The sequence below is a fragment of the Falco punctatus genome (genome assembly GCF_963210335.1).
Source record: "Falco punctatus genome assembly, chromosome: 3".
In the NCBI taxonomy this organism is placed as follows: domain Eukaryota; kingdom Metazoa; phylum Chordata; class Aves; order Falconiformes; family Falconidae; genus Falco; species Falco punctatus.
In genome coordinates this window covers 104,186,380-104,212,971 of record NC_137582.1, presented here as the reverse complement: position 1 = coordinate 104,212,971, position 26,592 = coordinate 104,186,380, and the positions used below count along the sequence as shown (strand labels likewise).

At 45.6% G+C, this 26,592-nt stretch overlaps 1 protein-coding gene across 6 annotated transcripts; it reads right to left on the bottom strand.

Annotated features, from left to right (window-relative positions):
- Positions 1 to 1,793: 1,793 nt before the first annotated feature.
- Positions 1,794 to 26,592, bottom strand: LOC308060859 (ras and Rab interactor 2-like). Of its 6 annotated transcripts, none has more exons than XR_013926942.1 (6): positions 26,238 to 26,592; positions 12,445 to 12,750; positions 7,376 to 7,464; positions 7,026 to 7,222; positions 5,307 to 5,543; positions 1,794 to 3,914 (listed from the first exon to the last, which is right to left on the bottom strand). XR_013926942.1 is itself a non-coding variant. In XM_080380071.1 (6 exons), exons 1-5 carry the CDS (start codon positions 26,425 to 26,427, stop codon positions 3,807 to 3,809), a joined length of 930 nt encoding a protein of 309 aa, XP_080236197.1. In that variant the 5' UTR covers positions 26,428 to 26,592; the 3' UTR covers positions 1,794 to 2,769; positions 3,779 to 3,806. The 6 variants fall into 6 exon arrangements, 3 of the variants coding, with proteins under 3 accessions (XP_080236197.1, XP_080236198.1, XP_080236196.1); XM_080380071.1 differs by lacking the exon at positions 7,026 to 7,222 and having other exon boundaries at positions 1,794 to 2,769; positions 3,779 to 3,914; XM_080380072.1 differs by lacking the exon at positions 7,026 to 7,222 and having other exon boundaries at positions 1,794 to 2,125; positions 3,779 to 3,914.

Below are 26,592 nucleotides of genomic sequence, written 5' to 3'. Positions count from 1 at the left end.
CCTTCAGTTGAGCTGTAACTGTTACATTATTTCCCAAATGCAGAGCCAAACAGAGAAAATACAACCACAGCATGCTCCTTAAAAAGCAAATATGCACAGGCAACCCGTTCATTGTGTGTGACCAAGGCCCTTCAAACTTTCGGGAAGCCTAGGCGGGACTAAACAGTGCTCGCAAACAAAGAACATGCCTGCTCTTTAAGACAGGCTGGTCAAGTTTACAACCAAAACTCTGTATCACCATTTTCTAACCCTGTCCAGCTTTGGGTAGCCAGAGCTGCACTTGGATCACTTGAAAGTGTCTGCTAGTAGCGGCCAGCACTAAGCTCAGAGCTGTACCTCCCTGACACCTACATGAAGGAAAACTCAAACTGTGCCCCCTTCTCCTTAAGGAGAATGGCAAAACCAGACCAGTAGCAAAAGCCTGCATGCCCAGGACTGTAATAAAAGAAAAAACCCTGCCTGGAGATTGTTACGAGCACAAGTAAGACATGTCCTCTTCAGTTGTGATTTAAGACAGACAACAAATATCGCAATACACCCGTATCGATTAGTTGCAATAGCTCACCTCTCACCGTGTCTGTTACGGGGCGCAGGTTCTCCCACTTGTCTCAGCTACTTTGGGCACCAGTTGTTGTAGCTGGAGCCCAACTCAGTCAGCATCACACGGGGCACCCACTGTTGCAGCACAAGCAAGCTGTCAGGCTGCAACAAGGCTTTTACCGTCACTCAGATTCTACTGTCTGTCACTCAGATTCTACTGTCCACCAATTTGCAGCGAATGAAGAGACAGGACGTAGCTTGATGCAAGCAAGATGTCGATTTATTGTACACAATCACGAGTTTATATATGTTTTCAGAAGCTGCGCGCTTTAAACAGATTGGTTCTTTAAGCTAAGCACTACATACTAGGCAATCACTGATTGGTTAAATCTTAAGCATGAACTACACCGATCGATTAGTTATCTTCTAAGACACATCATTTAAACAATAGGTACTGATTAGTCTATCTTATGTTAGCAACAATCTCTATTCTGAGACTAGGGTTTTTTTTCCTACTTGACTTTCGTGAATAACAAAGTTCCACATCAGCACTATCTGTTCCTTACCTTGCTGTATGTCCTGTCAATCAGATTCTACTGTCTGTGCTGTTTCTCCTTCCTCCAGAGGTCAGACCACACCACTTCCCCCCCCCCCCCCCCCCATCTAACCCCCTCTCCCACGCTCCTCAGGGCTATTTAACTACTTAGTGGAAACAAGCTACAGCTGCACATCATCCACGTCCATCAGTCCATCAACCCACTGCCTTGGAGGCAAGGCCACAGCTGCATATTATCAATGCTAATCAACCCTCTGCCTTCACTCCTCTGCACTCCAAGAAATTTCAGGGAAAACAGTGACAGAAACCTGTGTTGGAACTAAGTGCCTGGTCAATGCCTCCAAGTAACAGCATCCATGACGTCCAGACAGACTGTGAGGGGACAGATGGATCCAAGAATTAAATTAGGGAATGAAGCAAGTAAAAGTCATGGAGAAACAGAGACCTCTGAGTTCTGGAGAGTGTATTTTAAACGTACCCAATTTCTGGTTTTGTGGCTCAGAAAGAACAGAGCCCAGGTTTTGTCACAGCAGTTATAGGGCTGCAAAGGGAAGGAGAGAGCCAGCAACAGAACTCCTTCCTGGCATCTTCTGTGTGGGAGCAGTGGCCAGACATTTTCAGTTTCAGAGCAGGGCTCCGTGAGAGTGACAAAGCAAGGGGACTTTTGTGGCAGAGAAGGAAAGCCATGACAACACCATACAGGAAGCAATTCCATTTTAATAGTCTCCAAAGTGTCACAGTTCAAAAGGAAGAAGAATAGGGTAAGAGCACGAATATGCAGCCAATACCGACAGAAGCAGCGTTAGTAAGCTTCTCAGTATTGCTTTTTGGTATTTCACAGGGAAAAACATTGAGCCTCATATTTCTCATCTGTAAGTTCTTGGGGGCTTTGGGGAGAAGGAAACTGACACTTACTAGGTTGTCTGAGAATCACAGTTTACAGTTACTCAATGTCTTCTGGTCCCACAGGATGAGGCAGAGGTATAATTGATTTCTACTCTGTATCTCTGGGAAGAGCTTTCCTCATATCTACGGCAAAAGAAAATAATGCTATTATAAAAGACAGTCATTGCACAAAGCCACATTAAGTGAATTCTCTATTACATTAAGATCATTTTTCAAGATTTCCTAGAATATCTTGAGTGGCAAGTGACCTGTAACGATCATCAAGTCCAACTCCATGCTCCTCAAGGGACTACCCGAAACTAAACCATATGACCAAAAGCATCATCCAGTTTCTCCCTGAGCTCTTGGACAGGTTTGGTGCCCTGACCAAATGCCCTTTCAGTGGATTTTTCCTAACATCCAACCTGAACTTCCCCTGACACAGCTTCATTCCGTTTCCTGCAATCAAGTTTCGTAACTGATGTGCTCTTCACCAGGAAAAGCTATCTAAAGCAGCATACAGAATCCCATTCATCAACAACTATCTGAACTTGTTTCATGTTAAAAAACCCACACAAACAGGCCCAGGAACCCTCAACACAAGAACCTTTCTGTTCAACTTAAGGCACAACAACCACTTACCTTAAGCATCTTCATCCGGCTTTCCACTGCTAGCAGAGTAGCGCTCCGATACTGTCCGGTACACATGGTAGCCGAGCTGCTTATATGTATTTACTGCAACCCGATCTGATACTCTCACGAAGAGATCGACGAAAAATCCACCCTTTCTTTGGAAACATAAACCCCAAAAAACTGCCACAGTAAGGAATAGCAGGTGAATGTATTGCTAAATAACCCGTAACTTGTAATCCGACCAAGAGCAGGTCTGACGATGTCATACGCTAATCAAACACCTTTCACACTGCAGTAACAGATGCAGTCCTTTCCCAAGGGACAAATCCGGTATAAGCTCAGGTTTTATTCTAATTTTGTCACATAACCATTCTTTTATACCAGCCCATGGGTTCAGAATTATGAACAGAAAGAACAGGGCAAGCTAAGCACTCACACAGGTCTCATATACACGTAAGAAATCTTTTTTTTTTAAAAATATATCTAAAAATCCACATTTTTGGTTGCATTGGCTTAGGGACTGCCTCCTTCAACGTGTGTGGCAGGGGGCAGTGGCGGAACGTGTCACAAAGTTTAGCTGCCTAGCACAAGGCAGCCCTTCTCCTCACAAGGCAAATGCTTCAAAACGTACAATTTTCCCATTTTACCAATTACAATGGGGTTGCCCTGCCACCGTGAGTTCAGGACATTTCCCTGTGGGTTCATTTGATGCTCAATTCAATTTTCAGCAGGTACAAGCAGCCAAGCATGACAAAGAAAGTAAGCTAAGGTACTGTCTACCATACAGAATTGGTTCCAAGGATGCCTGCAGGAATTGCAAAAAGCCCATGATTACTGAACGAGCACGCTGGAGGCCCTACAGGAAAGTGTTGACATTCCATGAAACTCTCTTGCTGTCAAGACAAGGACCTTTTTTAATACAGTATCTCTATTGGAATTCAGGCTACATCCTACTCATTCTGGCAAGTTAGCTTTCATAGAAATCCTGAGATCTTACACTGCCACACGACGTTTTCAGTCTTGTTCTCCAATTACAGGGAATCCTCAGCGAATCAGAACACTACTTAAAGCAAAATTCTGGGTCTCTTTCATGCAAATCAAATACCTAAGCCATGCCAGTTGAAAGATTACTTTTAGAAGATTAAAGATAAGCATGGTACTCACTTTTCTGAAATTTCTCCCAGTAGTTCCATCAATTTAGCAGCCAAATCCAGCCACTGAAATTCTGGTGCAACAGAGAGAGCAGTAACATGTCGATGCCACTCTTCCCCAGCCACAGAGCCTTCCGCTTTACCCAGTACTGCGAACATACAGAGCATCAGAGCAGTAAGGAGCACCTTGGGAATAATGCACCACACGCAGCCACGTGACTTTTCAAAAACCCAAGCAGTCTACAAACAAACGTTGCAATGATTGTGGTAAAGGCTTAAGCAGCGATTCTACGCTATTACTCAGTGATTCAGCAGCCACCAAGTTTCATTTTGATGCGGTATTACGGTTTTTTCTTGGTTGGCGTAAGTAAGTAAATGGATCTCCGCAAATTCATTGTTTGAGGCATGACTTCCAAATGCAAGTTTTAAGCAATTCTCGTGAGTTTTTAACTGAGTGGAATTCACGACTGAAGGAATGGAGGGCTAGAAGCCCAAAACTCACTCACCATCCCAGCAGTTACTGAAGACTCTTTGTGACTATGGGGGAATAGAGCTTGGGAAGCTTTGCCAATGTGGCAAGAGAAAGCAAAGGCCCTGGCAACACTGGATGTTTAAGGAAAAATAAAAAACAAAAGCAGGGATGGGTGTGTGTTCTTCATAGCTCCTCTCCTTTCTACACAGAGCCAAGCTACTGTACCTCATTAATGAGTATGCAGACTTCCGCAGGGCACACTTATAAACATCAGGCACTGCTAAATAAGCAACTGATGCGGTGGGTACAGAGAAACCTTCCGTACAGCAAACGCTTTAAGCTTTACTGTTAAACACTTCATTTCCTGGGTCCCCACAAAGACTCTCATTCTGTGCCCACCTTACCAAACCCCCCAAAAGAAGGGAAAAAAACCAATTGGAAGGAACAAATACATACATATATATACACACACACACACGCGCGCGCGTAAAAACACGGCGAATTTCTGTAATTAAAAAAAATTAGGAAAGGATGCAATCATCCAAGTAATGATGAGTTAACTGATGTGCTGCATCGGACAGTCTTGTCGAACTCATGCTGGTGAAACTGAGCTCACACCAGCCGGTTTACTGAAATACTTGTCTTAGCATACATATACTTGAATCAAAATGACATTCGGCTATAGGGTGAGTGCAAGAAAATATATTTTGCACACTACAGCAAGAGACCTGCAAAGGGCCACGGTATAATATGCTTCAAAAGAGTCCGTGGTACAAGAAATTCAGCCTCATGGGCTGTTGGCTCAAACACGCTGGTGGAACACTCTGTATAACTGGCCATACGCATGGTTTACACAGGGTTTTGTATGCAATGTGCATGTTTAACTAGGTATTTATGGTTTAAGACTTGTTTTAGCTCCTAAGGCAGGCAGCCAACAAAGATGTTTTCAAGAGTTAACAAGGAACAGAAATTAAAGGAGTTGCTGGTTTTAAGAAGCTGACTCATCATTGTTTTGAAAAATGGCACCATATGGATCACTGTTAATGCGCTTGTAGACAAAGCGAAAGACCTGGGGTGGTAGGTGGCTGTGCAACTCTGTCTTAATCTTCTGAGGGTAGGTATCTTCTGTCAGTTGCTGCCGGGTGTCATCAACAAAAAGAAACAGGCTATATTCTTCTGGATTGTCCACTTTAAACTCTTCAGCACAAAGCTGACATACATCTGCGGTAGTGATACAGGATCTTACTAGTAAGGTCTTTCCTGTACATCCACTGTTAAGTTCCTGGAATGCAACACGAAGGTAGTTCTGTAGAATGAGAAAACAGACATCAGAAACGAAACCTCCAAACCTCATCCTCTGAAAACAGAAAGCTCAGCAGCAAACAGCAAGCCTCTCTATATTCTAGTTGTGAAACACACACCAGTGATTCCTGTACATTACAGCCACCTTGTGAATTGCTGTTGGTGGTAAGACTGTGGCAGGCATAACAGAAATTCATAAGCTGACATCCTCCTTTCCTTGGCTCACATTCTAACCCTGCAATTACGAATGAACAGAAAACAGTCTTAAAGCCCCATTGAAAATACCAGTGGTTTTAACGGGACTTGGTGTTTGGCCTTACTAGGAAACTAAATGCTGTGAAGCAAAATAAACATCAGAGGCAGCATGCTCAAGAGATGATGCTGCAACTGCTGGGTCAATACTATAGAAGAGAAGCTTCACGCAATATGTTCGTCAGAAGGAAAAAGAAGAAAACCCAGCCCTCTGGCAGCAGCACACAAGGGTGTTGATCCACAGGTTGCTGCACGATAAACCGTTCATACTCTTTATGCTGCAGCATGCAAAAGGCAATCCATTTTCATGCAGGACATTTTCATCACGTTAACCGATGGCAATTTGGCGTCTGAGCCTGATGTAACCAAATTTCATGTAACAGGCTTAGACGGAGGCAGAAACAAAATTTACTCTGCAACATTAAAGTAAATCCGTATGATCATGAAGCAAAAGCTGGATCTTTTTTCTCTGTTGAAATTCACACATGTGCACAACTGATAACATAGATGAATTCTAAACAAGCCCTACAAGGAAACGCAGTTCTACCTTTCAAAAATTATTTAAAAAGTAAAATAGAAAGCAACTGGAAAAAAACCCACCCAACCACAAAACACTTGGACACATGAGCAAAGCAGCCTGCCGTCACGTGGTTTTTTGCAAAGAAATTAACTGCAATTACAAACTAAAAGCAGCAAAATGAAAGGAGATGGAAAAAATGACAGTAAGAAAGACCTGTTTATTTACTGAACTGGTACTTATGTTTGTATGCTGAATAAATTAAGCATGCTAAATCACAATAGTAAAAATTTACGTTTCCTAAGAACAAGCTGTTAAAAGCTAAGACTGAGAAGAATGCTCATATGACTTGAGTTCCAAAGAGCACTCTGGGTTTTTAATAAACTTTTCATAGCTTGCAGACTGAAACACTGGAACTTTGCAAGAGCTTTTAAACCATTAGGACTGAGCAGAACTAATCCATTTTTGTTAGCCGGTGTGAAGAAATAAATAAATAAATAAAATAAAATAAAATCAGCTCTAAATAAGACAAAGCACACTACAGTTTCAATTTCTAACATAGTTAACACACAGAAGACCTGTGTTTCGATGCTTCTAGATCGACAGGATTGCTTCAAGAAGAGGTTGAGGTTTGTGCAAATGCCTGTAACTCATATACTAAGTATCAAAATTCTTTATGCAGTATCAGCAAGTTGTATTTCATCATCATCAAAATACCAGATTTTTTGCTTTTCCATCCTTTTGAGGGAGGGAGGATGAGGATGAAGGCCTTTCCAGGACCCAAAAGCTGGTGGTAAGGCTGTGAAACAGCACCACAGACGTGCGGTGACCACATCCTGGTTCAATGTGGGAGAGATGAGTTGAGCTGAAGCTGTGTTACACATTCATTGTAGGGAAGGTGCGTCATTTCAGGACTGCAGATGTGGAGAAAGAAGATGGAAAACTGGCATTCTGGGCAGGCAGCAAAGTGCTTGATTTTGTGCCAAGCATAGCCTGGAAGTGGAGCGATCTTACTGATTTAAGGCTCTCTTTGAAAGAGTCAACAAAAGGAGCAGCCCTGGACACACCTGGTGCCAGCTCTTCCCGTGCTCCCCTGCATCTTCCAGCATCCAGCACGGCGTCCAGCTGTACAGGTAGCTTGGCTGAAGTTCAGTTGCTGAGGAAGAGAAGGTGAAACTGAATACAAGATCCTGCTGAAAAAAATCTTCTGTCATTTAGTCATCCAGCAGAAAGAGAAAGGTGATTAATTTTCCTATGAAGTGTAATATTTTGCTAGAAAGAACAAAGACTCAAGCTACTTGAATGTGACACCTAACTACAGGTAAGCAGAATATAAAATGGATCCCAGTAAGATGGACTAGCTTTGTGCACTGGCCATAGTTTGGAATTTCTGTTTGTCAGCTCTTCTCTTCCTAAGAGAGGCAAATTGTGGGAGCCTGCTGCTTTTCCCAGCTCCTTCCTGTTCAGTCATGTGCTGTGGTTGTTTGCATGGACACTGATAAAGCAGAAGGAGCCGCAACTGAAAGGTTTAATTACCTCCTGATGACCCCATACCTTCATTTCTCAAGCTCTTAGCTACATCATAACTTATGGACGGTTGTCGTTAGCCTCTCCAGCAACTTTGCACTGTGGTATGAACTGTAAACAACCGGACACAAAGGAGTAAATTCTTTCTTCTTGATTCCATCATCCTCCTTGCTTCAGTCTGCAAACTGATGCATCTGGACAGACAACAGCATACCTATCTATGTAACAATCTTCCTATATGAAAGGCATACAGACCTGGTTTTAAAAGATGAAGTAATCCCGACTGTTTTGTTATTCTTCACTTGGAGTTACTGCCCTACTCTGAAAGAGCAATAAGAAATGGGAGGGGGGAGAAAAAAAACCCACAAAACAAACCACAAACATGAAGACATCTACAGTATAGAACTCTACTCCTTGCTTAAACTTTAAAATTGTAGGCAAGCTTTTCTCCCAAGTCTCCTCTCTATTACCCACGGTAACCCACCAATCGCTACTGGAGAGTTGTGCCGATTTATACCACTGGAAATCTGGGTTTGTTCTTTTTAACAGCAAAGCATACAAAGAAGCTGAATCTAAAATAAGATTTGTTCAGTCCTCGCTCTGCACGACTTAAATACAAAGGACAGTGGGAAAGCTCCATTATTTAGTGTTTCCTTTATACCATCATAACCACGCTCTGTTATGAAGTGGAAAGACTTTGAAACAGAGGCAAATTTGCCAGCTGTCTTCTCAGCACTGCTTCACACCACTCGTGGCCCCAAGGAAATCATTATGAATCATACTTCTCAAATGGAGATTTCCAACAAAACAACCATCCCCTGGTTTGGTTTTTTTTTTCTTTTCAGCCCAAAGCTCTACCTGAAAATCATCAACTGAAGGTATTGTTCTGTTAGTTGTCCTCCTCTTGTGTTCAGGAGGCAACGTGTACAGCTCTCCAGACTTCACCTTTATTATGCAAGTGGAGAACAAATTATAGCCACAACAGAGTTGCTGATGTACAAAAGGAGCTGCAGGTCACAAAGGAAAAGGAGTCTCAACAGGAGGCAACAGTCCTCAGCAACCAGGAGAAACAAAAGACAGGCTATCATTTATTTCTCTTGCTCTTTAAGTAAACTATTTGAGTGGGAGTGTTCGATTAAGAGGCAGGTCTATTTGTGGAGTCATTCAGAGATGCAGTCTATGCTCACAGTAGTGTTTTCTGTATTACCAACAGCATCCTCTCCGCTTTCAGCTCTGCAACAAGTTCAATACGTGGAAGACACGCAAGACCCACCAGACAAATTGGACAATACATTTACATTTGAACCGCACAACCCCAAAGCACTAAACAATTTTTCCTGCACCATATAGTTTAGCTAGTTGCCCACAGACAGGGCCAGCCAATAGATAACAACTTTTGCTACACTAAAAACAACACGACTTAACAGTCCAGTAAATACTTCTGCCTTTCAAGTGTGTTAATGATCTCCAGCTTCACATCTCAAGTATTTTCTGTCCTAAGATTCCTGAACAATGCACCCTGCACACAAAGCAGGGAACGGACTAGTACTGAACCGGAGGAAACCTGGCACAGTTCTGTCATGCATATCGGCTTGTAAAAGGATACAGCAATTTCAGCAACCCAAGAGATAGCAGAAATGGGACATATACACATATACTTAAAACTCACAGCTGAGCTTGGTCACAAGAACCTTTGAAACTTCCTCATAAACTGGTAAGTTCTGGGGCCTACCAAGGGCTTGCAGAATACCTCTTTGTTAAAACCACCACTGTGAAAACAAAGGAGGGAGATTTCCTTGCCTCTAGCAGACTTCAGCCATCGTTCAAGAGCGCCTTAAGAAACATATTCCTAGGCCTCATAAAAATACTCTGTGAGAAGCAAGTATTGGGCATAAGCAAGGATCATTAAGGGGGACAACATTCTCCAAAGCACTTTCCCCAGAGGGGCAGAGCATCCCCCCAGAAGTTTTTACAAAGCACCTAACCCGGGTCCCATCCCGGGTCTCACAACTCAACTGAACGCTGCAGACCCACACATACTCTCAGGACTTTTTCAGGCGCAGAAGGATAACCACATTTGGCACCTGCACAGCGTACGTTTGCTTGCTAAGACATGATGCCTCCTCCTTCTTGGCTGAAAACAACAAACTCCTTCCTAAGGCATTATGTACGTCAGCAGATTCCCAGGTCACTTGGGCCTGTAACTCTGCAAGCTAACCAGCCTTCTCTTATTTTAAGGTGGAAATAATTACGAGGTTCTCTTGTTACACTACCGACATCGTTGACTATAGGACTCCGTCAAAAGGGTTTCTACTCAAACGAGGTGAGGAAGAATCCCCCTTCCCCAGCCCGCCACTCAGTTCTAATAAAAATAAGTTGATTATCTTCTCCATGCAGCAAAGATGGATCCAGCAATTCCATCATGTATTCAGTTTCAGTATCCAGCTCCAGCATATCACCCTGGGCTAGCACATATGTCAACACAGGCAAGAAGTCATCAGCCCCATACAGCCTCCCTGGTTCAAAAAGAACACAGGCAACGACAGACAAATCACACCCTTTTACCAGTTTCGGTGTTTGAAAGGAAAGCGTTATTTTGCTGCCTTTACTGACCAGTACGTTTGTATTACTCTAGAGCCTCTCGTTACAGATGTGCAGCAAAGAGAACATCATCTGACACTTGGTGGGCAGCATCCAGTTTCATCCTGTATTTCTAACGAGCACAAATTGGATGATGCAGACCTTGAGGCACGCAAGGGAATTTAAAGACTGGGCTCACCTTGGCGTCAGCTCAACTGGTGAACTCACAAAAGTCAGCCATGCCAGTCTGGCCTGACCTTCACCCGCACTTCTGTCAGTGGCTAAGAGATAATGGGCATTTTCTTTATACATGCAGGGACGACGTCCCCTTTCTGGAAGGATCCAGCCACAAGTACCAGTTTCCGAGTCTGAAACCCAGCAGAGAAGCCTGCATATAAAAGCGTACTAGATTTTACATGAAAACTCTGCACATCTCCTCGACAGAGCATGGTTAGAAACACCAGTGAGCAAAGCCCCATGTAATTCCCAACTAGCTGGTGAAGCATCACTGGTAACGGCAGCACACAAGTTAACACACAGAGGCTCTGCTGTACCTAGGTCTGTCTGTGTTCCTTTTACTTTTATTGAATTTAAACTTTCTCTTTAGAAAACGCTATGTGGCTAGATCTCTGGGTCTGGCCAAACTGTGCTCATTGCAGAAGTGGTGTGATGGTCACTTGAAACATCAAGATCGGGAGCCAATTTAAACTGTGGTGAAATTCCAGAGGACTGAAGGGCTGATATTGAAAGTCAGACCAGCTAAGGCATACCCTCCAGGTATTACACTATTATCTGGCTGAGACTGCAGGACAAAGCAGGTACCGGAGCTGGCTTGATGTCATGTTTTAAAACTTCATGCAGCAAAAGCAAAACAACCCAAGGACCATTTGCTGCATCTTAGCCCAAGCCCCTCAGTACAACTGTTCACCAGCAGCCTCTCAGTATTTTTCTTTTGCATGTTGGAAATACCTTACTCAATGTGATAATACAGTATGGAAAAAAAAAAAAAAAGTTTACAGCACTTCGGGCAAAGATTCCTATACCCATTTTAAAATGCAGGATTTTGCACAGAAATAAGCCAGGTCTACGCTCCTGCCCAAATCTTGCCAAAGTGCCTGGGGGTCTTTTACAGCCACAAGCTTTCACCATTCACCTCAAATCTCAAAAGCAAGCAAGCATCCTGATCGGCGCAGGGCCCAGCTGCAGATTCAGTGCTCGAAAGCAAACTGCCAGCCACCTGCAGCAGCTTATGCTTAGGGAAAAAAAATCTCCCACTACCACCGGCATTGCTTCACCTTAGCTCGTGACCTACCACGGCAGTGTATGATAAGATGTCAGGCAACAGAGCTGCACCTATGAATTCATGCTGTCCAGCACAGCTTTTTAATTGTGCCACTGCCTAATCAAGCAGGTCTTAACTGGTCTGCGGTTTCATTTAACCATCTATCTTTCAAGGTCACTTTTGGACTCTTGCTACAGCGTAGAAATAGATGTTATTTCTCCTGCAAAAACACAAAGAAAGTGTCCAAATGAGAACATTGAGAGGCACAGCAAGCCAAAAATACTGGATCAGGGGCTGCTTTCCTCCAGCCATTAACACAGAGCCCTCGCAGCTATCATATTGCATACACACTGCAGAATTACTATAGCTAAATACTGGGTGTATCCTTTATTACAATTTCCAGGAAAACACTAATTTAGAACCAGCGTCAAGTTCTAGGCTTAGAGGACAGCATTTCTGACAGCCAACTTCAAAAGCCTACTGTTAAGCAAAGCTGGTGATTGTTTGGGGTTTTTTTAAGGTGCTTCACAACTCTGCTTCACACTGAATTTGTAAGATGTGCTGCCAGATGCACAGGTATTAGGAAGGAAGAAGAGAGGAAGAAGGCCTCTCAAAAGGGCAAGGAGATGCTACAAGAGCTCCAGGAGAGGAGACACATCTGCAGAATCAGGTGGTCTGATTTCCTCCACCAAAACAGAACCTCAGGTTTAGAAAAACAGTGAACCTGAACCACAAGAAGCACCATACCTGAGTTATTCTCCATAACAGTATAAATCAATTTGCAAACTCTCAGCAGCAGCATGACTTTCTTTTCAGGTGAATACATTTTCTCCGTGGTCACGAACTTGACTTTAATCTTTTCAACATCCACAAAGTCTGGTGTTGGAACAAACACACCCAGTTCCTGAGGATTCCTCTGCCGCACCACCTGAAGGTTTTCCTTTAGTTGTTTCCAAGATCCATCTGCAGTATGAAACTCTTTCAACATCGCTTCAATATGGCTCTTCAATAGCTTCAGAATGCACTTATGCATGGCCTTCTCCAGGACAACATCTGCAACGGGAAAACACAAGCTGAGCTGACTTCCTCCTCTAGAGCAGAGCCAGTAGTAATATAACCATTCCCAAGAGACACTGTAGAGCAAGACCTACTTGCTAAGGCTTAGTTATTATAGAAGCCTGGGTCTCCAGATGTTTGTTAACAAGGAAACAAAAGGCAGAAAAGAATCTGTATTCCATTTTCATTTATGACAACGCGGTAAATAAAGAAAAAACCAAACCACAAAGGCAGACTACAGACTGTCACAACAACAACAAAAAAAGAACCTAACCCAAAACCAAAGCAGTAAGCAACCAAGCAGCGGCTCCAGTTAACTTTTTCTTCTGTTGGCCAGAAGTCTCCCAGTTGTATTTTACTTTGAGCGTAGACTCCCAAACTTGAAGCATAACACAGTCAAAACCATAACTTTTGTCTGCTTTGGCACGAAAGCCCATCCTTTTTTGCATGGTTTCCATCAGAAACTATAACATGGTCTCACAAAACTTGGCTCAGCATTAAGATCTTTATGATGCTGGACAGATTAGACATTAAACAATAAATGAAAACCAAGCTGTGTTTATCCAGCTTCACATTTCATCATGCAAGCTTATATACAGCTTTGTCATCAAGTTTGAAGTTCTTTGTTTGGCAACAGTGTGCACCTGGCACATGTTTTTTTTATTCTTGTTTTACTCAAGTTTTTCTTTAACAGTCATTCTCCATTTCCAAGGTATGGAACACATCAACAGAGAAGGCTCTTTGGTAAATATTTCCTTTGAAAACCTTTACTTTGTAAGTCAGTTTCCTCAGCGTCCCTATGACAACATAGCTTACATTAATAAGCAGCTTATATCCATTATTTGTACCACACTGAACCACCACAAGCACAATAGAAACTAAGGATCCTTCAGCCTGACCACAGCACAAACACCCTGGTGATGGGGCAAGACCAGAGCCTAGATGAGGCAGATGTATTAGGGCAGCACAGGGACCAAAAGGAGAAAGAGGAGAGGCCACGTCACTACTATGTGATCATGGTTTTTTTAATAATCATTTATATATTATTTTATACATATATATGATCACACATTTGTACAGGCTAGCAGTGGACATCCCTGCTGCTAGCGGCAACTCAGTTTCGCTAAACCTCATGCCCTTTCCAGGTTCTTTGCCTGTTCTTAGGTGTTTCTCCTAGACCACAGTCTCTCTTTTTTCTCCTCTCGGCCTGCCCTTTTTGAGGGTGTTTTTTTCTGGAAATTGCAGGCTATTCCTAATGCTTGGGGTTTACACACACACGCTCCCCTCCAAATAAACATTACCTACTACTTTTGTTTTATTGCTTTTGCTTTATGCTTTCATTTATTTTATCCTTGTGTTCAACCATTTTTCCTTTCGTGCCTTCAGACTGCTCTTTCCCATACAAACACGCCCTTCACTCACTCCTTTTACCTTATGGTGTCTTTGCTTCACATGCAGCATTTATTCTGTACTTGTCTGGCACACAATTCCCAAATGTCCAACCCTATTGGGAGCTCCCATCCCCCCTGTCCCAATTCTGCTGGGGCTTTGGTAACTTCTCTTGCTATTTTCCCCTTCCGAGATCCTGACAGAGGTGGCAAAGCCATGTCTGCTTCATTCCCAGATGTTTCAAACACATCTAGGTGCTCTCTCACACAGCCTGCAAAAAGGTGGAAAGAGTGAATGTGAGGAGCAGCACTTGCCCTCTGATTTTCTGTCTACAGCCACCAGTAAAGGCATAACCAGTCTGACACATGGTCTTGATAGCCTGTCACACGGCGTGAAGGGCAGATCTAGCTTCCCACCAGACCAGAGCCACCAATTATACTTAACAAGTGGCAACACTTCAAATGACTGATCTTGGTAGAGCCACACAATCACCACTGACAGCACTACCAAACCCAGCCAGGAAAGCAGAAGCATCACCCTTCTGCACAGTGGCAGAAACTGCCTCTCCCTGCTATCAGAGCCATCCTCACGGCTCACAGGGCAGAAATTTTTCCACCAAGAAAAATGGACAAATCTCACCCATTGGTACGCTCGCTAGCTGAATTTCTAGAGGGTACACATAGTTCTTTGATAGCTTCACTGATTTTTTTTTTTTATTTTTTTTTTTACAATTCAGCTTGCTTACTTTCTTTATACTGCCTGTTGAGTTTCTTTAAAAAGCAAAAACACCAAATGCTTTGCTTGTAAGCAGAACACCTCTGCAGTTTGCATACCAAGTGCCTGGTCTCATTTAAGTCAAAATTAAAGCAGTTGGTGCCACCAAGTATTGGATTAAAGAACTCTCTATGCCCATGTTAACTCCCACAGGCTTCCACTGGACATGGCTAGTTAGCATCAGCCATCCTTCGTCTCGATGAAGCGGGGTCATCACCACATTTGGTCACAGGAGGCTCAATAAACTGTAAAGAGTTCAGCACAGATCCTCAGAGCCCTTGGCCCGAAAACAAGGGAGCACCTAGCTTGGGATGGGACATCGGAAAACTCAGCACGCTTCTCCGATCCTCTTTATAGGCTCCAGCCCGCGGCTGGTTCAGCTGCTGCCCGCAGCGTCAGCACAGAGGGAGCTGCAGAAGCTGTCCTTCCCCAGAGGCTACAGGAACGGGACACGGCAGGCAGGGAAAACCCCTCCACAGAGACCCAGTCCCTGGTTGGGGCCAGGCTTGTTACTTGTAGGCAAGAAGTAGAAGCCTCAAGCCTTCTGCCCTCAACGCTCGCTCAGTGCTGCTCCCACAGCTTCCCGTGCAGATGAGCGGCGCAGGAGGCGTTATTTCACATTTGCAGTTTGTCACGGGCTCTAAAAGCAGTGCCTGCAAATTGCTCCGAAATGTACTTGATCACACTCCACATTGTTGCAGAATGGCTGTGTGATCACGGCCATGACTCCCTTAAAGATCTTTGTGAAACAAAGTTAGCGTAAGTTAGCTGAAGCAGGCCTTGCAGCTGTGCTGAGGCATGCTGATAAGGAAGCCGAGGAAAACACTGACCTTGTGCCTAATGTTGTAAATAACTTTGAGGAATTCGTGTAGACAAGAGAGAAAAAAATATATGTAGCTAGCTATCCGCAGAAACCGCAAGTAGGAGGACGTATGAACATGTAACCCTTTAGAGCTTAGCCAATTAGCAGATGACTTGTAGGCATAATTAACTGGAACTGTATATAAGACATAATCGCGCCGTAATAAATCGAAGCTTGCTTTATCACTCACACTGAGTCGGCCGCTTGCTTCCCCTCGCTCGTCGCAAGTGGCGCCCAAACAAAGGACCCCCAATCCTTGTTCTTCACCGGACAGCGAGGACGGAGAAGCACTGGTAGCAGCGACCAGGGAGTGAAGATCGACTGATGCAGGCATCGTAACTCGATCCGTGCTTGAACCGACGACTAATCAAGGAAAGGTTCGCCGCCCGTGAGTGTCTACCCAGAGAAAAGGCTGCATCTTAATCAAGGAAAAGGACTGTTTTAAGCGCGCTATGGAAAAAGAGGTAGCACTTTTATGATGCTTTTTAGAAAAGCGGGGAGTAGGCCCTTTAAAAGATCTGGCCAGGTTAATTACTATGGGTAAAGCAAAAGGATATTTTACAGATCCTGAGCATATGTTTGAAGTAGATGAATGGCGTAATTATGGAGATTGTTTATGGGATTTAGTAATTGATGATGATAAAGTTGCTAAGAATTGATGAAATCATGGCATGAAGTAACTAATTGTGTAAAAAGATATCAAGCAGAGCGCCTTGCTGCGGCAGTAACAAGCCGACTTGCAAGCGCAGATCCTAATGCAGGAAAAGTTATGCTATGTGAAAATCACATTCCAATACCCTCTTTATCACAAATAGTGCTCTCTGTACCACCTATAGAGCCCACTGTACCACCTATAGACCCTTCGTGTCCTTCGCCCCCCCCCCCCCCCCCTTTTTCGGCGCAGTAGCCTCCGGGGGGCCAGAGGGCGGGGACACATTTGACGAAAGTGCTGCTGAGGAAGAAAATAGCAGTGAGCAGTCAATACAAAATTCTAAAAAAAAAAAAAAACAAACCAAACAAACAAAAAAAAAAACAAACAAACAAAAAAAAATACAGTAAAGAAACTGGTGCGTTCTACGCACATTAATTGGCAAAAAATAGCACAAGAAGCGGCTGCTCAGGGAATATTTGATATTGCTGATCAAGACAACCCCCTACAAGCTTTCCCTGTAACGTATCAGATGAATGCCGCTAACCAAAGACAGGGAACCTGGGAGGCTTTGATTGGAAAATATTGTCAGTTACGTAGTACAGTGAATGAGTCAGGCCTCCACAGTGAGCCCACCAGATACACCTAACTTTATGAAAGGGCCGTTATTGCGCCAATGTATTTTGGAGAATAGTAACAGTGACACCAAAGGCATTTTAGTAACCCTGCCCTTAGATTCTTCTGTAGAAACAATGCTAGAGCGAATGAGTCGGGTGCCAGTAGGTCAGCAAGCCTTGCTAGTGGAAGCAATCCAAGCAGTAGGGAGAGATTTAGTGCAAGCCCAAAGTCAGGCATTTGCAGCGCTTGCGCCTCTGCGCCCCCCTGGGGCTACTGCGCCCCCGAAGCCAGTGACCACCACGCGCCGAGACTTCCTCTGCTATCGATGCGGGAAGCCAGGACATACCCGTGACCGATGTCGACAATGTCAAGTGTGGTGCCAAAACTGTCAGCAAGGAACCCACAAGACCAACGTCTGTCGGCAGACGGGAAACGAGAAACCGAGCGCGAGGAGCCGCAGCGCGTCGACCCCAATCGCGACTCCTGTCACCTTCACGACACCCCCTCCAGGAGACATGACCAACTCTTATCGACAGACACTGTGTTACAACCCGCCACCCGAGGGAGCCTCAGCCTGGACCTGGCAACAGCAGTGGATACAACATTAATTGACAACCGAACACAAAAAATTGCAACTCGTGTCCGAGGACCTCTGATAATTAATGGACAAAGTTATGGTGCTCTATTATTAGGGCGGTCTTCTGGTAGTTTAAAAGGGCTGTTGTAAAGTGTATTGCTTATAGTAATAATTGTTAGCATTGCACTCGTATGTTTAAGCTGTGTTCTCTCTTGTATTCGGAAAATTACTCGAGTGTGTAACTGCACAAGTTTTGCTTGCGCAAAGAGAAAAAGGGGGAAATGTTGCAGAATGGCCGTGTGATCACGGCCATGACTCCCTTAAAGATCTTTGTGAAACAAAGTTAGCGTAAGTTAGCTGAAGCAGGCCTTGCAGCTGTGCTGAGGCATGCTGATAAGGAAGCCGAGGAAAACACTGACCTTGTGCCTAATGTTGTAAATAACTTTGAGGAATTCGTGTAGACAAGAGAGAAAAAAATATATGTAGCTAGCTATCCGCAGAAACCGCAAGTAGGAGGACGTATGAACATGTAACCCTTTAGAGCTTAGCCAATTAGCAGATGACTTGTAGGCATAATTAACTGGAACTGTATATAAGACATAATCGCGCCGTAATAAATCGAAGCTTGCTTTATCACTCACACTGAGTCGGCCGCTTGCTTCCCCTCGCTCGTCGCACCACATTTACTCTAAAAACTTAAATTTGAAGCAGCACAGAGAAACAGAGCGGATAACTCACATGGCTGTGCTCAAAGCTCTGAACAGGGTCTAAATACTTATTGCTGAAGGCTGTTCCTAATGGTTTCTGTGCCGTTAAGGCGACCAGGTAAATAAAAATAGGACAGGATATTTAGTAAAGCATCCTTCAGTGCTGTCCAGTGACTATGCTACAGCTAATAGGAAACAAATGAAATAAAGGACATAGGCTCTCTTTGGAATCACAGCTGTAACTGCCTTGGCTCCGTAACGGCAGACCGAGAGAGACTGTCATTTTAACGCAGCATGTTTGCACAGAACTGGCCAGCAAATGAGGAGGTGACTAAGACTAAGATATGACAGTGTGTCTGATGTGGTTTCTGTTTTAAAAAACAAAACAACAAAAAAAAAAATCACAACCAAAAAAGCCCACCAAACCAAATAAAAAAACCCTACCCCAAAACAACACACAGCCTTTTATTCTCCCTTGTGAATTCTTGGAATAGGCATAAGAACCACAGAGTTCTGCCCTCAAACTGAAAGTGGCAAATTCTAGCAAGCTGAAGTGGCCAACAACACAGCAAGATTGGTAAACACTGGACTTATTTCTCAATGGTCAATAAACACCCCTATGTATCCTAATTAATAGAATACCTATAGAAACGTTTAGATTATTATTAAAGCCTGGAAGGACAGCATTTCTAGTAATCTGGGTCTTAGACCGATATTCAGTGTCAGAAGACACCTATAAGCATGCTTGGGATCAAACCATCCAGCTGTTTATCCTTTCTACTGAACTGCTGCTACTGCTGCCTTTCAGAGAAAGGTGTTTCTGGGTATGATTCTCCAAATCAACCCCCAGCCAGCAGTTTTCACTGATTAAATACAAAAAAAGTATAGGAGGGTCCCCCAGGCAAGTTAGCATCAAAGTTCTGAACTGAGGACTGATCCGTTGCATTAACATCTCTGTATATTCCCCAAATCCAAACTGGCAACAAAAATTCCTGTTACTTTGGCATACACAAAGTGTTTTCAGCTGTTATCCCAGGTTACTTAATACTCTCAAGCCAAAATAGACACTCTTCAGGTTTCACGGGTGTGCGTTTTTGTAGTAGTAGCATAGGGATGCGGCGATGTGGAAGAGCACATGTTGTGACGGAAACGTAGGAACTAAGTAGAAAACTGCCCACGAAGGGGCTGGCTCTGTTACTAGTATGTAAGTGCCTGTGTCTTTCAATAAACTGCCATTTTGCCTTCCTCTCCATGAGAGTCTGAGTGCTGATGGTCCCTCAGGTGCCGTGCTGAGGTTTGGACACGTCATGACCTGCAACAGGGTTTTTTTTGTTTGTTTGTTTTGTTTTTTAATTGAGTATCATTTTTGCTGAGCACCATGTAGTGTTCCTGAAGAGATACTTATCATTAGCCTCTGGCCTCAAAATGGGAACTGGAAATGCTTTGATAAATGAATTGTAAAGGCAAGCCAGCTCGTTTCGTCATGACTTGTGGAAACGCATCTGTATCCTGTGCTGACACACTATTTTGTGCTGTAAACCACACAAGTCTGTATCTAGAGAGGACAATATATTAGTCATCACCAGTGTCCTTACACAGCCTCTTTACAGCCCTCACTGCCTGAAATTGCAGGCGTGCTCTTGCCTTTTCCAGGCTTCGGTTTACCTGTTACCCACTACTGTTGCTCCACCGAGATTACCTGTCAAACTCCAGCCCCTAGATTTACATACAAGCCCTGATCATCACCTACGATAGAAAAAGCATCCATCCATAAAAGAAGGGCTCAGTAAGAGACTGAATGAGCCTGAAAACCATCAAAAAAAGGCACAGTCCTGTACAAGTAACGTTGCCTGGGAGGCTGAAAGCAGAAGGCTGCTTTAGAACACCACAGGGTGTGGTGTGTACGTGCAGAATACACGACTACGCTGCATTTGCTTTCTTACAGTTCTTCCTAATATCTTGGACATGTATAGACTGCCATGACTGATACGGATCTATTTCAAGACACCTCATGTCAGGATGGCCAAGCGTCCAGCTCTTGGTGCAGGTTTACAGTGACACATGCCTCACCCCTTGTGCAGACAAGGGCATCTCCTCCAAAGAAGCAAGGCTCAAAAATCAAGACCTCACACAACCTATATGCCTTGATAATCTGCACAACCCTGAGAAGAAATGTAGGACTGAGGCAGGCGATGCATAGATGGTGGTGTCAGAGGCTGAACAACTAGGGAAGAAAGGTCTCCAGGGTAAACCTCCTCTCATTTTACCTGCCTAAAACATGCCAATGAATGACAGAACTATCTGTGCTAGGTCTGTTCTGCTTTGTTCAGCTGTGGGTTCATTAAAACTCACGTTATGGCAGCGAGGTAAATACCTATCTTTTCTTAAAGAAGAGGTAATAAAGGGGCAGGGAGTAAGTCACAAAGCAAGCCAAAGGGATGGCTGGGAAAGGGAAAACCAAATCCTCTGCTCAGCACTTTTACCGCTGCTTCTTACTTGCCCTATCTGCCTGCTCCTATAGCAAAAGGGGCAGCAGTGAGGGACACATCAGTCAGCCTCAACTCAACATGAAAAGATACTAGGATGAATGAACCACAGGGTAGGTGAATGGGACACCAAAACAGACGTACAAACACCTAAAAAGTAACACAGCACTAGAAAACAGTCACCATTCATTTTCCCCCCCCCCCAAGAGCCAGTAGTGGCATACCATTCTAATTCCTTTAAGAGAATAACTGGATCAGTGAAGAAGAGGGAAGCAGGGGATGGGCTGTATCCTAACCTTTTCAGGACCCATAACCCTATTCCATGAAACTTTCCTATAAGCAAACAAGGGAAATACTGTCATGCTGTAATTACCATAAGGCGGGTGGCTTGAGCGGGTTCATAAAATACTGCACTTGGAGCCCAGTTCTTGACGGCTGACTGTCAAACAAGACAGGTATTTGAACAGGGGTCAGCCCTGGTCTTTAGTCTGCTGAGTATCTTCATTCAAAATTTGGATGACAGAGCTGAGACTTCAAATACAAAATCTGCACGTGACATCACAGCAGGGGTGGGAGAAGGGCAGCTCCAGTCCTCCGCAGACCAGGTTTAATTAATAAGTGGGAAATGGGCCTAAAGCTAACGTGACAGAATCTCATGAGAACAAAAGTATAACATTGCCTCACGGCAAGAGGAATACAAAAGCAAAAGCGCTGCTCAAAGCAGCCTCCCCGGAGCAGCCAGCAGAGTGACCCAGCGGGGGCCGGGCTGCGCCCCTGCACACCGCGGCTCTGCCCGGCCGCAGACCCCAGCCCCTGCCACAGGGCACGGACTGCTGGCCAGGGACCAGCACAGCCTCTCCAAGCCTCCTTCAACACCCAACGTTTAAGAATCCATTACAGATCAGACATACCGAAGCAAAGAACAGACAGTATTGTTTAGGCGCCTTCCCACACAACCAGTTAATACCTTATGGCCAAATTACCGAAGCAGCCAGTCGTTTCTCGGGCTGGGCCCAGGCTTGGGCATTGAGACCAAAGCTGTTCAGGTGTCCACCCTGCCTGGGGGAACAGCGACAGTCGGCTTGATTCCCTTCTGTTCACAGACAAGAAAAGACGATGCATTATTACCATTAGATTGCAACACTACCAGAATCGTTCCCGGTTTGTATTGAAGTACAACATTAAGTCATAACACAACACATCAAAAAAGCAGAGGAGAGGTTTATGTATAGCCAACTTGTAACTAACTGATAAATTAACTGAAATGTATTTATCAGGTATGCATTAACACACACAAAGTAAAGATAGTAAGATGATAGTTTAGGCTTAAAGCTCAAGTCAGTGGAGCCTTCCCTGGAGAGAAGCTCTTTCCTCCAACCACCTTGTCCCATTTGTCAGCCTACCAGGACTTAAAGATTTAAACAATGGGCAGCAAATTCAAAAACAGATAAGCCAGCATTGTAGCCAATTACTATGAATTTAATACAATGCATACTGCAAACAATTTAATCTAACACAGTCTCGATTAGACCTGTTGTTATCTCAACCCTTCGATACCCCACCTTAGGTGCCAAAAAACAGATTGTCATGGTTTAATCCCAGCCAGCAACCAAACACCACCCAGCCACTTGCTCACCCACCCCCCCCGCCCCCACACACCCACCACCCAGAGGGGTAGGGAGGACAATCACAAAGGCATGCAAAACTCGAGGGTTGAGATAAGAACAATAATTTATAACAGAATAAAGAGATAAGGACAACAGAAATAACAATAATAATAATAATTGGGATGGAAAGGTGGGGAAGAAAGAGTAAAATTCAAAGGAAGGGAAAAGGAAAGAAAAACACCCCACCAACACCAAGTGATGCACAGTACAACTGCTCACCACCCGCTGACCGATGCCCAGGCAGTCCCCACATCGATCTCCCTCCAGCTAACCCTCCAAGTTTCTATACCAAGCATGACGTCCCACAGAATACCTCTGGCTGGTTCAGGACAGCTGACCTAGCTGTGTCCCCTTCCAGTCTCTTGCCTCCCCCCAGCCCTCTGGCTGGCAGGGCCCAAGGAACTGAAAAGTCCTTGATTTAGGAAAAATATCACCCAGCAATAACTAAAAACATCAGTGCGGTTATCAGCGTTGTTCTCACATCATAGCCAAAACACAGCATTTTACTAGCTCCTAAGAAGAAAATTAACTCCATCCCAGCTGAAACCAGGACAGTCAGCCTCCTAGGATTTAAAGATGCAATCAAAGTCAAGTTTTGCCTGAACAGCTGCTTGACTTCTAGTAGGAAAAGCCTATTCACTCAGCAGCTCTACTCCTGAAATGCAGCCATGAGTCCTTGTTGCAATTTCAGAGGGACCAGGCAAAGACTTGCCTTGCAAAAGTACTGAGTATAAGAAACAGGAGCTTGTCTCATCTGCCAGTGTAGCAGACTGCCGTCCTATACCCTCTTCAAGAGTTTGTGGTCTTTAAAGCGCTCTGGATTCAGCCGTCCCTTGTTCCCATGAACCTCATAGCAGGCACACGGTGATGGAAAGACTATGAGAGCATCCATCCAAGAATGGCAGAATAGCATCTTACTGTGTCTGTTGGTTTCTGGAGTCACACGACTGGCAGCTTTATCCAAGTGCTGTTTAAACGGCTTGTGCTCTACATCCTACTGCTGCTCTCCTGTTACATCCATGGCATCGACGCTCAAATCTGAAAGCGGCGAGCAAGGAAAGCGGTCTATGAACACACAAATGTTATGGCCTGTGGCAAGCTGAGGAAATGAAAAGACAGAATCTTTCAGCCAGCAGGGTAAGAACGTGCCAAACCAGGAAAGCGTGTACGTCTAGGGTCAAGTGACTGACAGGGAATAAAACGCACGGTGCAGCACACTAAATGGCCTTCCCAGGTATGGGGTTTGGTTTGGTGTCCCAGAAGGACCGTTTCCAACTTCCAAGAAAGCGTTACCCTGAAAGGTAGACGCGCTTAAGGCAAAAAGCCAAAAGCAAAGCCCTCAAAGCCCAGAACCATTTTCAGGAACACAGGAGTTAAGCCTAAAATTGGTTGAAAGCTGCCTCCTACCTCTTCCCCCGCCACCTTCCCCCCTTCAACACCAGCACATTTCCTTGTGATCCCTTTTCACAAAAAAAAGATTGAGGCCTGTGGTATCAGCTTGGTATCGAAGCACCACGATGCGCTTGCTGGCTACACGCTCTCTTAGAAGGCCGACAGCTTCTCCACACAGAACAGCCGAGGCTTCCAGTCTCTCTGGCCTTCCCACGCCCTGTTAAACGTGAGGAAGGCAAAGACCGATAACATCTTGGAGGGTCAGGAGGAAGTCAAGATGCACGACATTTAGAGCCCAACGCACTGCCCAAAGGAATTACAACAGAACAAGAGGCAGGAACGATCAGTAGACAGACAGGTGACATGCACGGCAGCAATACCCAGTCAGATTTGCAGGACTTCCAGCCACTTCATCCCACAACTTTGTTTTGAATTTAGTTACAAGGTAAGCAGATTCTTAACGCTCGTTCTGCTTTTATAACTGCTGGAGAAAGGCTAACACGTAGCGTTGGCATTACAGTCAGAATTCAAGTACAAAAATCACAGCAAAGCTGTGCCTTGCCAAGTGACTTCCAAAGCAGGTTCTCGCGCCTTTCAACAGGACAGTCAAATCTGGAGTCCCAAGGGAACTCTGTGCCAGCTCTGTCAGTATGACTAAGCTCTCTGACAAAGTACACCGCCATACAGAAACATAAGTGGGTTTGATATGGAGAAATAGTGTGAAATGGGGACGCTTAACACCGACTGTGATTGTATATGTCTACTCAGAAATGTGGGTATGGTGACTAGTCATGGGTGCGGTGTCTGGTCACATAGGCACACAGCTCTGAGGAGACAACTACAGTTTTTGAGGAGACGCCTGCCCCTCTTCCTCTAACAAAGGGGAGACGGGAGACGCCTGCCCTTCTTTCTCTAACAAAAGGGGCTATTTAAAAAAGAATGAGAAAAGGATGAGAGATATTCCAATGCTATCTAGAGGGAGGGAGTGCTAAGTTTCCTTGCTGGAGAAGATCGGATGGTCACAAGAACATGAATCACCTACAAACCTGCAAGACCACCACATTCCAGGCAAAGGACTGATAAGCTAATTAACATACGAAGCGGGGTTTAGGTAACAAATATGTATAGGCGTTAATTGAATATTCATTTGTTTCATTGTATAAATGTGGGATGGTTCGTCACTTCGGGTATGCACGCTTGTGGAGGAGCGATCCCCCGTGCATCTGCGCGCAATAAACATACCTACTTTATAACTTTCGAGTTACAGAGTCTAATTCCGCATGTCAGGTTTATACCTCAGGCTCATTTACAATCTAGAAAAATAATATTGCCTGACTGGATGAGCTGGTTTAAGCGCCCAGCAGGCCTGGCTGCGTAACCACGAGGGACCACCAATTCCTCCCCGGCTGTTGCCCAAGCAGCAGCGCAGCACTGGGAGCCTCGTGGGCCCTCGGCAAGTACAAAAGTTATCCCTCCGTGGTCAGCGGTCCGACTCACAAGCACAAGGCATATGTGGAAAAGTAACATCTAGACTGACCTTCACTTTCGCTCCCCTTGATTTGTCAACGTACAATTCCGGATGAACCTAGGTAAAAAGAAAAAACAAAAAGAGCCCCGTTTCACTGGGAAGCAAATCCAAAGGCCTCTTCCCCTCGGCTGCTCTGGCCCAGGAGCTGACTGTCACGACACAGGATCAGCGAGACACCTGAGCTGCTGCCTCCCGACCCTCCCCGGTAGTTAAACGCTTGCCCTTTGCAATAGTTTTTAGAGAAATCAGCAATCGGGGGCGAGGGGTGGGGATTCCACTGCTGGCTTTCCCTTCCCTTGCCCGCTCGCAGAGACGGGCAGAGGCTCCTGAGCCACCCCCTGAGACAGCGTTACCGCAGCCCCCAAGGCAGCCCCTGCGGCCCGCGGGGGGCGGCAGCCCCTGCCCGCTGCCACGGCCCGGCCGGCGGCTGGGGGAAGGACAAAGCCCCGCGCAGCGCTGCGGCGGCTGCCCGGGCACCCGGAGGCGGCGGGGGGGCGGCAGGGCGCCGCGGGCCGACCCCCCTCCCGGGCCCCGCCGCCGCAAGGGAGCACCGGGGCCGCCCCGCCGCCGCTCCTCGCCGAGGTAGCGGCGCAGCTCCGAGAAAAAAAAAAAAAAGGCAGCACCGTGAGCAGCCCGCTGACCACCGTCACTGCCGGGGAGACGAGAACCGCTGGCAGCCCCGCCGGTCCCGGGCCGGGCCGCCCGCCGCCGGCACCAGGCGCTCCCTGCCGTGGCGGAGTGCCAGCCCGCCACGTCCCCCCCGGCCGGCCGCTGCCCGACGGCCACGCCCGGGCTCGCCCGCCGGCCCCCGGCCGCCCTCAGCCCGACCGCTCACCCAGCGCAGCGCTGCACGTCCCGGCCCGAAAGTCTTCCAGGCTCCCGGCGAAGGCCCCGCACTGCCACCACCGCTCCAGCACGCCCTGTGGGCCGGAAACGGGCCCGGACCGTATGCGTAGCCCATACGTACAGCCCGTATGTACGTAGCCACAACGCCGGTCCCCAGCCGTCAAGCCGATTCTGCACATGCGCTGCCCTTAGTTTGCATGGAGCGCTGCTGCCATCTAGCGACCAAAGATTGGTAACAGACCACGGGGCTCAAACGTGTGTCCTCCGCGCGGGAAAGATTCTGCCGGCGGCGTGACCAGAACCCGGGTGGCTGCAGCGCAGCCGCCCCCCGGCACGCACCGCCG

Bases quoted from the DNA above. Each gene is read 5' to 3' on its own strand.
- LOC308060859 (XM_080380070.1), bottom strand. From the start codon at position 26,427: ATGTGCAGAATCGGCTTGACGGCTGGGGACCGGCGTTGTGGCTACGTA. The intron at 7,465-12,444 runs GTATGGTGCTTC...TCTCTTCCTCAG, and splicing joins TGTTATGGAGAATAACTCAG to CAACTGAACTTCAGCCAAGC. The intron at 3,915-5,306 runs GTCTTTCGCTTT...GTATGTTCGCAG, and splicing joins ACAGCCACCTACCACCCCAG to TACTGGGTAAAGCGGAAGGC.